Here is a 16,457-nt window from a genome sequence, read left to right on the forward strand (position 1 = left end):
ATATATATATATATATATATGTATATGTATATATGTATATATATATATGTATATATATGTATGTATATATATGTATATATATGTATGTATATATATGTATATATATGTATGTATATATATGTATATATATGTATGTATATATATGTATATATATGTATGTATGTTTTTGTTTGAATCTAAAGGACATTTAGATTTGACTATGACAATATTATGGCTTGTGGGTATTATGACACTGAGTCGCCCTCCTCCTCTCTCCCTGGACCTTTGACTTTGGACATTTTTTTGTATTTGTGTAACCCTGATTTGATCCAATGTCCCAGTTAAATTAAAACATTGATTTCCTCTTGGTAAAGTCCAACAGTGGAAAACATTAGCAAAAACCTGAAATGGCGTTTTAGTGCAGCATACATTTTTTTAATGTAAAATTAACACTTTTTTTTTTCCTTGTGTCTGTACTGCCATCTGTTGGTGATGCAGGAGCTGAGAAATGCTCACAGTGAAGAAATCATGGACATCAGACGTGAGGAGGAGACAGAGAAGTCCGATGAAGATTTGGAAGAGAATCCTAGAAAGAGGCTCTGCACCCACAACAACAATGGTAGGATTGGACATTTCTTTATTTCATATTTCAATTTAAAGGTCTGTTTATTTATTCATGAAGTCCTCCTGTTATTACATGTCCTGTATTTACAGTGCTTTCAGGGCTGTGGACATCTTCGTCTCCAGATCAAGCATCCCTGAGCGAGGAGAATGACTCATTGCGTTGGCAACTGGACTCGTACAGAACTGAGGTGGACCTGCTGACAAAAGAGCAGGGGCTGTACAGGCCCGAGCTCCAGATGCAGCAGCTGCAGCAGGGCATGATGGACTTGCAGCACGTATGTTCTTCAACGCTTACCCTAAAATGATACGGAAGAATTTCAATTCTCTGATTGATGGAGCTCTTGTTGTTTCTTTGGTCATGCAGCAGCTCGTAAGTCTGCAGGATAAACTCAAGTGCAAAGAGGCGGAACTAGAGCAGGCAAGGGAGGAGCATCGACAGCTGGAGGGCGAAGTGCTTGCTCTGCGAGAGAGGGTAAGACTTAGGTCTTAGACCAGAGAACACGACTTCATGTTTATGTATAAAGGCATATCTCAAATAGAGGTGAACAACACACAGATTTGATTTACTACAGTGAACAGTTTCAACACGAATCCCTTTAAATCTGTTCAATTCAATGAAATGTCTCTGTCGCAGCTGTTGATGGATGGGAGGGAAAGCATTGAAGCAGAAGTCCACGATATGGTAAAAAACAAACAAACAAACAAACAAAAAAAACCCCACTACAAATCCAGTGGAACCTCGGTTTAAAAACTTTGTAATTTGTTCTTGAAGGCCATTAGTGAACGGAAAAGTTTGAAACCTTCCAAAAGTTCAAACCTTTTCAACGGTATTTTGTGTACAGCCTCATACACGAAACCAATGGAAATAATTAGAGCTAACAAAAAAGATAAACACAACCTGAATAAAGCTATAAATTGGAAAGGCAATTTCAGTCATCCTTACCGGTGCTGAGGAGTCGTGATTGCTCAATGTTCCCTTCTCTTCCTCACAAATTATTGTCTCTGAAATACTGTCGTAGGCAAACTGCTTTTCGTTGATCCGTTGATCTGTAGCAACTTTTCCACTTCTTCTAATGTCTGAGATCTTTGCTTGGTGATCATAGTCACTTCTTTGGCAACCTTAGCTTCTTTAATTGCTTCCTTCTTCTGAATGATGGTACAAATCAACAACTTTGCTAAGCCAGATCTGAAACACGAGCGTCATTCTCATGCTTTCGTATAATCTTTTTTCTCTTTTATTGTTGTTCTCACTCCTTCTCCTCCCTCTTTTCACCTTTCTTATGTTGATTTATGGAATAAGAAATTATAAGAGAAATGGCACAGCGCAAGAAATACCGGCAAAATCAGACAATAGTTCAGCAACCGGGGCAATTTTAAGTTCATAATTTTGTTCGACAACCGATTTGTTCGAAAAGGGAAATTTCCACAACCAAGGTTCCACTGTACATAATTTTGCCAAAAAAAAGGTTCATTTATATATACATTTACAATGCATGTTTGTGTATGTGTGTGAATACAGGAGACCTCTTGTGCGCCGCCTCTCCTCGACAGCAGAATCAGAAGGAATAATGTCGTCTCAAGAGTTGGAGTCACGTCAGAGAAAGAAGCTCTGCTGCTGGGTAACAGAAATCATGAATACTGATGTATTCAGTTCATTTTAGCTTTTTTTTGCTGAAATAAATTCAAAGTCTAACTCTGGTTAAAATTGCTAAAATTAAGAATAAGACCATCTTAAAAAAATGGGATTAAATTAAAAATAAAACAACGTTAGCCTAAAATATATTAGAAGGCTTTCGTGCTGATTTGTGATCATTTTTTTCCGGAAACAAATTGGAAAGAAAAGCAGCTATTTTTCTCTGTTTACTGTAGGATTTTGTACCAAAGACTTTGTGTATTGATCCATGAAATACTGCTTAACCTCCTATGCTTATGGTGGCACTGTTCCATACGAGGGGTTTCTGTTAAAAGATATCCCACAGGCCCCCGTTGCTGCTGCCAATGTTTCACTTCAGAAATCCAGGAAACGAAACCTAAGCTGCAGAGATTCGGTGCAGCAGTGTAATATCACCCCTTTACCCTTTATAATTTTTGTTAATCTTTACCTTTATTTCAAGATCTCAAACTATTATTAGGGTATCTCTTAATTATTTTTAATAATATTTTTTAAATATAAGGGAGACTTTTTACAGGAGCAGCAGGCTTATTTACAAAGAGATATTTGACAATTTATTTTGGGTATTTTCTTAAGATGTGAGTCAACAGTATTTAATTGTATGCAAAAGCTTCCAGGTACTTTTTTATTTTTGGCTTTTTTTTTGTAAAAATCCAAAGTTCTTGGCTATTTAATTGTGTTGAGTTATTTGGCATAAGACAAAACAGCAAAGAGTTACCGTATTTTTCGGACTATAAGACTCACCAGCCAAAAAATGCATAATGGAGAAGAAAAAAACATATACAGTATATAAATCGCTCTATATATTCTAGGAGTAGCAGATATGGTACATAAGCCTAGAGTGCCCTCTAGTGGCTGTCAGTGTGAAAATAACAAACATGTACATTTTCAGTGGTACAAGAGTAGCAGATACTGATACACAAGCCTAGAGTGCCCTCTAGCGGCTGTCACTGTGATACAAATGTAATATTATATATTTTAATATTTAAGTCTTAAACCCAGCCAAAGGATGAAAAAAATTGTCTTATAGTCCGAAGAAAAAGGTATAGCTAAAAAAATGCATGCTATGCATTTAACTATGTTTGGCTAAATGCAAACATTTAGCCAAACATAGTTAAATATTATTTTAAAGAAGAGGGGGTTTCTTCTAACACAACTACACATCACAGTAAAGCAGGAAATGGGTGGAAAATATTATTTTTCTCTTTTTCCCTTTTTTCTCAGGCATCATCTCCACTTTCCTCCATGTTCATCCGTTTGGAGCAAACTTGGAATATTTAGAGTCATACATTCACAGATTGGACTCCAAGGTAAAACCAGATCACCAGACAAGGCTTTGCTGCCACAGGTACAGCTTCATGAAACACAGAACTTAATGTTACGCTCATCTCTTATCCAATCAGGTCTCAGGGGTGGAGATTGAACGTCTCATGCTCCGCCTTCCCTCCATGTTCCGTCAGGAGCTGAGCGGTGTCGGCGCCACATTGGAGAAAAGATGGAAGTTTTGTGGATTTGAGGGATTAGGTTCCGTGATGACAAGGCAACGTCGTACTTGACTCCAACCAACTGGCAGCTGGACATGTGACCCGAGGTGGTTAAACCAAAGCCAAATGAGGAGAAGCATTGACCGTATCCACCAATCAGGAACCTGGAGGCCTTGCTGACATGGACTTCCTCCATTTTAAGTAGGTTGAAAAGTCTTTTTTTTGGAAACCTTTGAAAGCACCTCCAGTTTGAACACGGACAAACGTTGTTTTCATGAACTCACTTTGGCCTTGTTTTTTTAACATTTGAGAATGGGGGGAAAAGTGACAAAGGGGATTTTGAACCTCTGACCTGCTGCTTCTTTTGCCCTGAAGCATCAGAACGTCTTATTTGTTTTTATTATTTATGATTTAACAGTGTCAACAGTCGGTTTTGTTTTTTTAAGTAAAGAAAATAAAACTTTAGTGTGTAATACTTTAACCCCACATCATTTATGTTCCATTTTTACCAATTATACCAATTATGGCAGCAGTCGCCACCCAAATCACACTGCACCGTACCAACCCCCTAAACCTTCCTGCAGGTGCTGAATCCACTGGAAGGTACCAAGCCCTTTAAATTTACTTTAAATTTAAATTAACTTTAAAACCAACTTTAAACCCAACTTTAATTTTTTTTCACAATAGTAAGACTATAGTCTTGCTTCTTCTGGTGATATTTTGACATATCCAAATATGACATTTTTTGGAGTTTCTGTTCTAGTATGTCTACGCTGTGTCCAAGATATGATAAAAATCTTATGCTCCTGACAACCTCCCAAGGTATACAAAGACCTGAATGAAATGTCAAAAAAAAAAAAGAATCAGTATTCAGACTTGGGATGTGCTGATCATCATGCTTTATTAAACCAATAATTGGAGACAATTCAAGGAGGCTGCGGAAATTAGTCACAACTACAATTACTAACTTTCATCAAAACCAAAAACACAAGGGCGACCGTGCCTCTTTCTGCTGAGGCTTTGGTGCTTAGCATTGCCCCTGCCTAATCGACAGGTGAACTACTACAAACTAACACACAAACACACTGCAGGTCCTCCATAAATGGCCCTGTCTCTGTGAACAACCGCATCACAGCAGCTCTCCTTAGTGTAATGTGATTGGTCAGGTTTGGTGGTACAATTTTTTTGGAGCAGCCGATGGAATTGGTTGTTCGCCAGAGGCAGAGAACCAAAAAAAAAAAATAAAACAAAAAAAATATAATTAAAAGAAACATTATAGCTCAGGGAGTGCAGGCCGCTCGCACTGTGAGCATGTCATGTAAAAGGGTTTTGATGACTTCATCAGACGTGGCACGAGGTCTAGTCGCACTGCTTACATGAGGGTAGATGCAAACAGTGCTCAGGATCTCGTGCTTGGGTTTGGATAATTCCGTCTCGGATCAAGGAAACATCAGCAGGGAGCCTCTCTACCTGCTGAGGCTATCTTAAGACTTCAACATAATAGTTGAGGCACAGAGTTTTAGTTTCTCTAGTTTAACAGGGTATTCGTTCAAGACTAGAACTTTCTCCAGTTAAAACACTTTTCATTTTCACTTTGTCATTAATTACAACCAATACATTTTCTCCCATAACCGTTAAAGTCGGCTATATACATTATGTACATGTCACAGAAGCCTGAGGTAATAAAATCCTCAGTCATATTTATCCACATTTCATAACAACGTTAGACTGTAGTCTAGTCAGGCAAAAATTAACGTCACGTTTGGTACAAAAATACTTCATATTTACAAGAACAGAAATTGAGATCTTCACCGCATTGATTCTTTCGCCTAAAATAATAAATAAAAAGGCATGGAAGAAGAGGAAAAGGGGGAAAATAAAAAGCTATAGGTTTCATTTTTACACTGATCGAATGCTAATGTGAACAGTTGCTGTATCTGATCCAAGCTCATTGGACAGTTTCAGGGTGTAGGTTCCGGCGTCTTGCTCCTTGACACCGGTAATGATGAGGGTGGTTAGGTCCTCAGTGGTCTCTATATGGAAGCGTCCACCTGCTGTCACCTCGATTGGTCTGCCACTACGGGACCATTCAATGGTTTTGGCGTCACCGGAAAAGGCACATGTAACTGTCAGGACTTTGCCTGGTTCAATGCTAATGTCCTCTGGGAGAGCTTCGATCCTGGGAGCCGAACCTGGAAACCAGGAAGAAAAAAAAAAAATACATGCTGAGTTTTGATAAGTCAAAAGGTAGTTCTCTTGACATCTTGTTTGCTTGCTAGCACTAGCTTGTAGCTTGTTGAAAAGTTTTTAAATGTTGCAGTTGCGTAACAATTATTTACAAAGTGATATTAGCACTTTATTTCCAGATGAAAACCGGATCACTAAAGTGGAATAAGGGTATGAAAGTCCAACACCTGCCACACCGCCACCATGGCCACCTACTGAAACTGAATTTGTGACCACCTATGGCCACCTACTGAAACTGAATTTGTGCTACTAAGTTAAACAAAAACTGAAACAATCTGAAATAGCAACTTACCAATGGTTCTGAATGAGGAACCCATCTCTGCGAGACTGCTAGAGCTCATTGCGTACGACTCGGATGTAACTGAGGACATACTGGACATGGACATGGTCTCAAACTTTATATTGGCTGCTGTGCTGCTAAAGGAGCTAGACCCCATCAGGGAAGACATCATTGCCTGCTGGGAAGAGGAAGAAAAGGAAGAGGACTCCTCCGCTGTGTGCATTTCTTTCCTCATCATCATGGCTGAGCTCTTGGAAGATGATTCCTTCTGACTCACCAACATTGATCCTGTGGATTGTTTAGAAGACATTAAACATACAAATCCTCAAAACATCAAGAAATGTATTGTAGTAGTGGGTTTGAAAAGATCACCTTGCTGTGTCAGCTGCTGCTCTTTGTAGGCAGTGAGCTGCATGCGAACAGACTGGAACACTTGTCCAGTGAAGGAGAAGGACGATTTGCTGACCCCTCCCTCTGATGTCATCTCGCAGACATACTCTCCTTGATCACTGTCTGTCAGGTTGTGAATAAGGAGGTTGCAAGTGCCTCCAGAGTGCTGCATCTCAAAGTGACTGCTCTGCAAAAGTTTCTTTCCATTGACGTACCATACCACCTCCTTAACACAGGTCTCACAGACGCAGGTCATCTGCACAGAGCCTTCACAGGCTACTGCTGTCAGCTGATTTAGGATCTTTGGAGGTTTCGGAGTCGGAGATTTGACAGTTGGGGGGGACACAATCCTCTTGGGGCCCAAGGTTGGAGTAGGAGACTTCACCCTTAGAGGTGATTTTAATTCCTGAGGCTCAGGAGACTTTAGGGCCCTTGGAGATTTGATCCCTGCTGGCTCTGGGGTCTTGATGCCTCTTGGTGATTTGATTCCGGCAGGTTCTGGTGACTTTAACCCTCTTAGGGTCTTAGGCTCAGGAGATTTGACACCACGTAAAGTTTTCGCCTCATCAGAAATTGGTGACTTGAGTCTAGGCTCTGGAGATTTCACACCAGTAGGAGCTGGCGATTTTACACCAGGTGCTGGAGAGGGTGGAGTTGGTGCAGGAGACTTGACACCTGGTGCAGGAGACTTGACACCTGGTGCAGGAGACTTGACACTTGGTTCTGGAGATTTCACAGTAGGTTCTGGAGACTTGACACTTGGCTCTGGAGATTTCACAGTAGGTTCTGGAGACTTCACAGTAGGTTCTGGAGACTTGACAGTAGGTTCTGGAGACTTCACAGCAGGTTCTGGAGACTTCACAGTAGGTTCTGGAGACTTCACAGTAGGTTCTGGAGACTTGACAGCAGGTTCCGGAGACTTCAAAGTAGGTTCTAGAGACTTGACACTGGGTTCAGGTGATTTTGGAATAGGGGATGTCACAGAGGGTGCAGGTGATGAAACTTCAGTTGATGTGATGACTTTGACCTCTTCTATAAGAGCTGCTCTGTGGATGGTTAAAGTAAACTGAGCTTCCTGTCTACCTTCTGAGTTTTCTACCACTACAGTGTAGATCCCCTCATCTGATGAGGTCACAGAGTAAATCTCCAGACTTGACTTGTACTGAGTGGTGGTGACCTGCACATTGTGAGATGATACTATAGTCCTGCTCTCATGCCTCCAGGTTACGCTGGGTGCAGGTTCTCCGTCAATATCACAGAAGAACCTAGCTGACTCTCCCTCTGTCACAGTCATAGACTGAGGCTTTGTTAGGATCTTGGCTGGGCGAGCAGGCTTTGTCTTTTCAACAGAAACCACTTCAGCAACAGCAGAGGCAGTCTTCTGTCTGGCTTCGCCTATGGTGTGCTTCAGAGCAAACTTTTCAGAAGAAAAGGAGGAGTCGGACGAGAGGTACTCAGCAGATGAGTACTTGATCGACGAGTCGTACCTCTCAGCAGAGGAGAACCTTTCAGAGGAAGCGGCGTATTGTTCACGTGTGACAACTTCCTCAGTCTCTACTAACTTGGTCTTGCTCTCCTCCACCGCAAAGTGGCTCTGGGAGGCGTAACCAGATTTGAAGTGGGTGGCGTGATAGTGGTCAATCCGACTTACTTCAGGAACATTCACTTTTGTAACTTCCTCATCTCTGCGGCGTGAAGAGAAGGTGGTGTAACCAGTCCCAGATACATCCAAAGTAGCATAATCAGAAGCTTCTCCCTTGGTGTTGGAGCACACACAGCGGTAGGTGCCACTGTCTTCGTCTTGACAGTTCAGAATAGTAATGGACAAAACACCACTCATGTTGGAGAAAATGTGCTTGTTGCTTCTTTCAGAAATTGCACTTCCATTATGGAACCACTGGACTTCAGCTTCAGGTTTTGCCTGGATGTTCAGGGTGAATTTGGTTTCTTGACCGATAGGTATGCGATGAGACCGCATTCTGAGAGTCACTCTGGGAGCATGGTCAAGGCTGAAAGGAGTTTGGGTCACAACCTGATACTTAGTCTCAGACTTAAGAGCAGCCTTTCTTGCCTCATAGCGGGACATGATGTCAAAGCGGGCAGATCGCTCAAACCTGGAGGAGGAGCGGGACGACCTTTCAACAGATCTAATGGGACTTGGGGAGCGTGGTCGGGTTCTTTCAGGTGTGGGGGACCTCCTTTCCACTACGCCTTCATCTAAGTCCACAGGAGGTCGGACCCGTGTTTGTCTAATTAGCTCTGAAACTGGACGCATTAACTCAATATATGTGGGAGACAATGACCGCCGCCTCCTCATGAATTGAGAAATTGTCCGTTTTTTCTTGGTCTGTTCAACTTCGACCACCTCCTGTCTGGCCTCATGGGTTCGCTCAACACGCTCAGCAACTCGGACCTCCATTCGGACAGGGCTACGAACTGGAGAGGCAGAAAAACCAAGTTCCAGCTCATCCTCAAGCATCATTTTCTCCTCCTCTTCCCTCTTCCTCGACAGGTAGTCGTCCACAGACATCCGTTCCTCGCTAAGATCTCCCAGAGATCTCCTTCTGGATTTGAAGGATACCTCAGATTCTGGAGTGGGTGAACGGCGTGCAGGTCTGACAGTCTCTAGGTCATCCAGGGTGAGTTTTGATATACGCCATCTGGGCCTGTACTGGTCTGTGATTCTTGGGAGGGGCATTACATAGAACTGTTCCCACCTGGACAGACGGATACGTCTCTGCCTCTTCTGCACGATCTTTTCCATCCTCTCTGGAATCTCATACTGGTCTCTAAGCTTCCTGTACCACTTCATTTCTGACAAAGGTACAAACTGCTTAATAGTCTTATCTTCATTCAGATCTCTAGGATCATGGACTACAGGCTCAGGTATCTCATATGGCATAAAGATTCTCCTCTCTTCCTCAAGCTTTTTGGTTTCAGACTTCACCACTCTGATGTCAAACTCACCTTCCACGTGTTTAGTGCTCACTGCAGGTTTGTACATCTCTGCAGCGAACTTAAGTGCTTCCTGCGCAGTGGGATTGAAAGCTACCAGTTCCTCCGTGGCTGCAATGTGTTGGGCTAGTTTGTTGGTCTTTTCAATCTGCTTCTGAATGTGCATGTACTTCTCCTCCTCTGTCTTATACTCTCTTCTTACATAGAAGATGCGGTCAACCTTCAGTGTGGCCTGGCAACTTTCAGAGCCAGCACAGTTGCTTGCTGTGACTTTGTACACGCCTGAGTCGTCAAGCAGAGTCTCTCTGATGTGCAGGATATAGTGGCCGATGTCTTCTTGAATTACAATGACCTTGGAACTGAACTGTAAAGGTTTACCATCCTTCTCCCACTTCAGAGTTGGAGTTGGGATTCCTGAGATCCTAAGTTCAAAGTGAACGCTTTCTCCCTCCACACATTCAACATTAGCCAGCAGGCGTTTGAACATAGGCCTCATGGTATCTTCCGTCACTGGATGGGGTATCACAGTGAGGCGGGCTGCACAGCTGTCTTCTCCGAATTTATTGCGGGCCATGACAGTGTACTCCGCATCATCACTGGCATTCACATTGTGAATCATCAGCTGATACAGACCCTTATCAATGGTAAAGGTGTACTTGCTTTCGTCATGCATGGGGATAATTCTTTCTCCATTCTTAAACCAGGTGACATGGGGATCTGGGTGCACAGTGATGGTGACACCAAAACGAACATCTTCGCCAATGTAGGCAGTTGTATTGTAAAGAGGCAGGGTGAACTCTGGTGGTCTCTGGAGGATCATAGTTCTGTCAACTCTCCTTCTCAGTTTCCTGACAGTGCGACTGATGAAGTGCTCTCTGATGCTCCTCACTGTTTCAACAAAGAGTTCTCCATAAGCGCTGTCCTCTCCTTCATCACTGACTACCTTACATCTATATATGCCATCATCACTCTCTTCAATGTCTTTCACGTAGATACTGGCAAAACCGTTACTGTATGTAATCTCATACTTTGGACTTGGGTGAAGCTGACGATTTCCGAAGTACCAAGTAACCTGTGTGCTTTTGCTGTAGTTTGCAATGCTGCAAGTGAACCTGACATGGCCACCAACTTCTGCTGAGGCATGCATAACCGGACCGGAGCGGAGGCCATGGTACTCAGTTCCAATCTTAACTTTGCCCACCGCCAGGCCTCTTTGGTTTTTGAAGGCACCTCCATAGGCCACACGAGCTGCTGATACAATGGTATCCACCCTCTTAACCAGAGTCTGGTAGTACCTTCTGTGTCTTAGTGTCCTGATGACTTTGCTGCTGACATGCTCAATCTTCATCTTGAGCCATGGGTGCTCCAAAGCTTCATGGGCAGTCATACGCAGTTTCGCGTTCTTGACTAGGAGTCTGTCTACAAAGTCCATGGCCTCGAGGCTAATGTCCTTAAATGCTTCACTATCAAATATGTACTCACAGTTGGAGATGTTCTCAATCATCTTTGTAGTAGACTCTGCAGCAAATGGATTTAGACCAGAGAGCAGAACGTAGGCCATAACACCGACAGACCACATATCAGTAGCTGTTGTGATCACATCATGGCGGTGGACTTCTGGAGCACAGTACTCAGGAGCTGAGAACAGCATTCTTATGTTTTCTCCTGGCACCAGAAGCCTAGCCTGGCCCATCTCTATTATCTTAATTGTGGTGCTTCTTCTTGTGGTGTAGACAATGTTGTCTGGGCGGATATCAAAGTGGCCAAAGTTGCTGCTGTGCAAAAGCTTGAGTGCAGAGCAGACTTGTCTCAGATAACAAACAATTTCTTGCTCTGTTAGTTCGAATTGGCTGGTGCCCAGGCGTTCAAAAATGTCACCTCCAGAAATAAACTCAAAGATCAAGATTATCTCCTCCATACTTTCAAAGTATTCATGAAGATAGATGATGTTCTTGTGTCTTGCAACATTGAGCGCCTCAATTTCCCTGAGAACCAATTCACGGTCGGTGCCCTTGACCTTAATGAACTTCGCCATGTAAGTCTTTTTAGTAGCAATTTCCACACACCGGTGGACCACACCAAACTGACAGCGGGACAGCTCCTCAGAAATGATGTATTTGGAGGAAAGCTCCTTCACCTTGTAGAACAGAGCTTCTTCCTTAGTAATCTCTCTGGCCTCATCTACTTCCTCATCATAGTTCCTGATCACAGATTTGTCTTCCTTTGTAGTAATGGGCTCAGTTGGCACAGAAGGAGGACTCAGTCCAAACTCATTTTCAGCCAGGACACGGAACTGGTATTTGGTCTTTCCAAATATGTTGATGATTGTGATGCTGCAATCAGTTGTTTGTCCAGCACGAATCCACCTATCACCAGTGGCAGGGCACTTCTCCACAATGTAGCTTATAATGTTACTTCCACCGTCACTAACAGGTGGCTCCCATGTCAATGTAATGGAGTCCCGTGAAATCTCACTGACCACCAGTGCCTGTGGAGCATCAGGTATGTCTACCACATTCACCTCAATAGTTTGTTTGTCTGTTCCAAACCTGTTCTTTGCGGTAATGGTGTAATAGCCAGTATCTTTCCTTTGTACACCCTTCTGGAAGACTAGGGATGTGAATGATCTAGTGGTGATCACTTGGTGGTAAGCTGAATTGGACAGGACCTCCTGACCCTTCTGCCAAGTGATTGCTGGTTCAGGTTTGCCAGAGATAGGAATCTTGATTGTGACATGATCACCACAGCGAGCGTGGACTGCTCCCATTCCCTGGAGCTCTTTGGGAAGGTAAATCTTGGCAGGAACTGGAAACAAAATTAAAATTGTTATAGTAGTAGTAATTATTTTTACAATGAATGAACATTATTTCCTGGATGAAATGCTGCAAAGTCGAATGCAAAACATAATTTCATTACCTTCCACCTCCAGGTTGGCAGTGGTTGAGATAGACCCTGAGTGGTTGGTTGCACGAACTTGATAAACTGTAGCATCATCCTCATTAGCATTTGTGATAACAAGCTGGTAGTATCCTCCTTTGAATTCCAGAGTTTTGATCTTGGTTCCATCTGCCTGGACTTCTTTACCACTACGGTACCATTTGACCACAGGGCTTGGATGTCCAACCACCTTGTGACAAAATAAGCAAGTTAAATCATACTTATCATACTGAAACCTCTATGGTCTACTAAAGATGCCATGTTGTCATAATAATTACATATACAACAACTGTAATAAAGATGTACCTTTGTAACAAAGGTGGCATTGGCTTGGTATTTAACCGTCATATCCCTGATCTCCTCCCTGAAGACTGGCGCACGTGGAGCCTGGTCTGATTTAGGGATGATAGGCTCCGAGATCTCACTCCAGTCACTCTCACCACCCATGTTCGCACACTTGACTCTGAACTCGTATTCAAAGCCCTCAAGCAAGCCTATGACCTCATAGCTTGTCTCGACAGTCTTCTTACTGGTTACGGACATCCACTTGTTCTGCCTCTTCTCACGTTTCTCCAAATAGTAGTTCGTAATTTTAGCTCCACCATCGCTGCTTGGCGGTTTCCAGCAGACTACGCAGGAGTCTTTAGTGTAGCTCAAGATGAAGGGCTGCTGTGGAATGCCTGGTTTTTCTGAAACCATCAAAGTAAAAACGGTGGTCAGATAACTGTAGTTTTATTTCTTTTAGAAGTAAAAAAGTAAAAAAGTGAAATGTGAACTGACTTACCAAATGGACTCTTAATGATAACCACTGATGGGATCTCCAGAGGCTCACTGACACCATACTGGTTCTGTGCAGAGACTCTGAAGTAATAGCCAGCGCTTTCAGTCAAGTTGGGGACACGGCACGTGGTGCCAGAGATGGAAGAGGACACCAGATGCCACTTTTCACCTTCTTTGGCCTCACACTTCTCCACAATATAGTTGCTAATCATGGAACCTCCATCATCCTTGGGAACTTTCCAGCTGATGACAACAGAGCTCTTTAGTAGGGCTTCAACAATCAGAGGACCCTCTGGGATGCATGGTTTATCTGTAATAAAAAAATCCAACACAGTCAAATAAGTAATAAGCCTTTCTCTACTGTGATATGATAAATTATTGTCAATTTTCACAGTGAACTTTACCTTGGATTTCCACACGCAGAGATGTGTCAATGGTTCCAAATCCATTGCTGAGCTGTACTTTGTACCGTCCAGCATTGGTCTTTCTCTGGACGTTTCTCACTACCAGGTGGGTGTAGCTTTCTGTGTTTTCAATGATCACATTCTCTGATGGGTTCAGCGGCTTCTTACCGTAGAACCACATAATCTGGGGAATGGGGCGTCCAATGTAAACTACATGCAGACGTAGGCTAGTGCCAGCTCCAACATTGTACTTCTCCTTTAGAGGGAAGCCAGGGTGGAACTGTGGTGCTGCCTGCAGACGCAGTTTGCCACTAGTTTCAATCTCTCCTGCTTCATTGACGGCTCTGCAGGTATAAAGACCTTCATCTTCCTGCTCATCCGTGACGATGGTCAGGGAGTGGTTACGGCCATCTGAGCTCATCTTGTACTTGCGGCTTTGGATAAGTTCCTTGCCAAAACGGTACCATTTGATGTCAGGTAGAGGTCTGCCAATTATGCCACAGGTCAAAGTGCCTGACTCCCCAAGCTTGGTGGTAACATCTTGGATTTCTTCCTTTAAGGCTGGAGCCTCGCCAACTGTAAGTCAGGAAAACACAATGAAAATCATAATCTATTTTTATACATGCAGTTGGTTAAACAAGGTCTCATGTCTCACCACTCAGCCTTGTCTTGATGCCCATGGGTGTGCGCCTTGGTCGGCTGAATCCGGCCTCATTTTCAGCAAAGATTCTGAACTCGTACTCTGTGGCTTCCATTAAGCCGCCCACGGTAAACTGACGATCTTTGGATCGCTCCTTGTTGCATTTTTTCCAGGAGCTTTCTCCTGATTGCCTTAACTCAACCCAGTAGCCCAGGATCTCTTTGCCTCCATCGTGCTCAGGTCTGAGCCAATGAATGGTAATGCTATCTTTGGTGATGGAGACGATATCAATCTCTCCAGGCTGGCTAGGTTTGTCTGTAACCAGAAAAAGGACAGAACGTAAAGATTCTGTGAGTCACCAACTTTTTAATTATCTATAAATACATGTTATTCCAAATGAACTCACCAAATGGATCTTTGCAAATCACAGACTCTGAAGCGGGACCAGGTTCACTTTGACCAATGTCATTTTGGGCTATCACCCTAAACATGTATTCTGCATCTGGGATCAGACCACATACATTGTACATAGTAGTGGTGATGTGGGTCTTGTTGTGACGAACCCATTTTTCTGTGGACATCTCCCTCCTCTCCACATAGTATCCTGTAATACGGGAGCCTCCATCATCACGAGGACGGACCCATGAGAGAGACACAGTGGACTTAGCTACATCCATGATCTCTGGTGGATTGCTGGGAGGTTCTGGTGGGCCTGCAAACAACAAAGGGACGTCAGTAAAATAAATAATCAGCACCTTTGCACCAAGGACAAACATACGTTGAGATGAAAAACTCACACAGTGGTGTCTTTGGTGTAACGGATTCATCAGACTTGAGAGACCTGCTAGCACCAAACTGATTCTCAGCAAAAACTCTGAAGTGATACTCCACATTCTCCTTTAGGCCCTTCACCATCAAGGAAGTCTCCTTCACTCGGGAATCTACAGTGTACCAGGCCGCTTTTGGTACCTCTCGTCTTTCCACTATGTATCCCAGGATGTCACAGCCTCCATCATCTGATGGTGGCCTCCAGCTGACACGAACAGATCTAGCCTGTATGTCATCAAATTCTAGAGGACCTTCTGGGACATCAGGGCGACCAATTACCTTGACCTGAGGTTGGTGGATACACCAATATCAGTATAAAAGAAAATGCAACAACACTTTCAACAGTATTTTATCTTCATTTAAAACATGATTCTCTTTCAAGGTTACCTTAATGTACACAGCCTTTCTGCCGCACTTGTTCTCAAGCACTAAGTCATAGGTGCCAGTGTCATCTTTGTGTGCCTCCTTGATGACTAGCTCAGTGATATCATCATGGGTAGCAATCATAGCCCGGTGTGAGATGTCACGGCCATCCTTGGTCCACTTGCAAATAGGGATGGGTTTACCTTTGATTGGCACAGAAAGGTGGACAACTCCACCTTGCCGCACCACATAGCATTCCTCATATACACGATCAAGCTCATAGTCAGGATATACTGAGGAAAAAAAATACAATTTGTTGTTAATCTAGCTTTAGCCATTAAACTTAATACAAAATCCAGAACATCTCATACCCAGCATCTCCTGCACTTTAACCACACCAGGAAACTCGACCGGTTCTCCAGAGCCACCTGCATTGCAGGCACTCACTCTGAACTTGTACTCAGCTCCCTGAGGCATGTGGGTGAGGGTGTAGTCGCACATCTTTGTGGCTGTAGTGTTGCACAGTGTCCATTCTACCTGGTCAACCTTCTGCATCTCAATGAAGTAACCAGTGACCACAGATCCACCCTCTTCTTCTGGTGGCAACCAGGCCAATGAGACAGAAGTTCTGGTGGTGTCTGTGACATGAGGCTGAAGAGGAGATCCTGGAGGTTCTGGTCAACAAAACAGATAATCCTGGTTAGAACAATTAAATCTTTAAAAAAAGAAGACGATAACACGAAGTTTTGGTAACATACTGATTGGATCCATGGCAACAGTGATAGCAGAGCTCTCGCTGGGTTTCCCGGTACCTCTGGAGTTAATAGCAGTGATGCGGTATTCATACTCCAGGCCCTCGACTAGGCCAGAAGAG

General features: G+C 43.3%; 2 protein-coding genes across 11 annotated transcripts in view; one reads left to right on the plus strand and one right to left on the minus strand.

The window, feature by feature from the left end:
• Positions 1-4,360, plus strand: part of enox1 (ecto-NOX disulfide-thiol exchanger 1) — a 42,779-nt gene extending 38,419 nt beyond the window's left edge. For 8 of the 10 annotated variants that reach the window (XM_025063687.1, XM_025063688.1, XM_025063689.1 and 5 more), the window contains 7 exons: positions 478-598; positions 694-878; positions 968-1,075; positions 1,238-1,285; positions 2,123-2,222; positions 3,500-3,585; positions 3,679-4,360. In XM_025063687.1, the coding sequence (XP_024919455.1) occupies positions 478-598; positions 694-878; positions 968-1,075; positions 1,238-1,285; positions 2,123-2,222; positions 3,500-3,585; positions 3,679-3,831 (801 nt within the window). In that variant the 3' untranslated portion in view covers positions 3,832-4,360. Of the gene's footprint in view, positions 1-477; positions 599-693; positions 879-967; positions 1,076-1,237; positions 1,286-2,122; positions 2,223-3,499; positions 3,624-3,678 lie in introns of all 10 variants that reach the window. The other 2 variants (XM_025063690.1, XM_008327802.3) reach the window with 2 other exon arrangements.
• Positions 4,361-4,635: 275 nt separating this feature from the next.
• Positions 4,636-16,457, minus strand: part of LOC103391545 (titin-like) — a 180,669-nt gene continuing 168,847 nt past the window's right edge. Inside the window, 13 exon segments of the mRNA XM_025063701.1 lie at positions 4,636-5,951; positions 6,299-6,574; positions 6,659-12,436; positions 12,548-12,758; positions 12,875-13,257; positions 13,353-13,658; positions 13,753-14,328; positions 14,408-14,707; positions 14,799-15,104; positions 15,190-15,505; positions 15,608-15,876; positions 15,955-16,257; positions 16,342-16,457. The exon segment at positions 16,342-16,457 is cut by the window's right edge and continues 184 nt beyond it. Of these exon segments, the coding sequence (XP_024919469.1) occupies positions 5,659-5,951; positions 6,299-6,574; positions 6,659-12,436; positions 12,548-12,758; positions 12,875-13,257; positions 13,353-13,658; positions 13,753-14,328; positions 14,408-14,707; positions 14,799-15,104; positions 15,190-15,505; positions 15,608-15,876; positions 15,955-16,257; positions 16,342-16,457 (9,433 nt within the window). The 3' untranslated portion in view covers positions 4,636-5,658.

Source organism: Cynoglossus semilaevis, chromosome 16, assembly GCF_000523025.1.
Source record: "Cynoglossus semilaevis isolate Cse_v1.0 chromosome 16, Cse_v1.0, whole genome shotgun sequence".
Classification (NCBI taxonomy): domain Eukaryota; kingdom Metazoa; phylum Chordata; class Actinopteri; order Pleuronectiformes; family Cynoglossidae; genus Cynoglossus; species Cynoglossus semilaevis.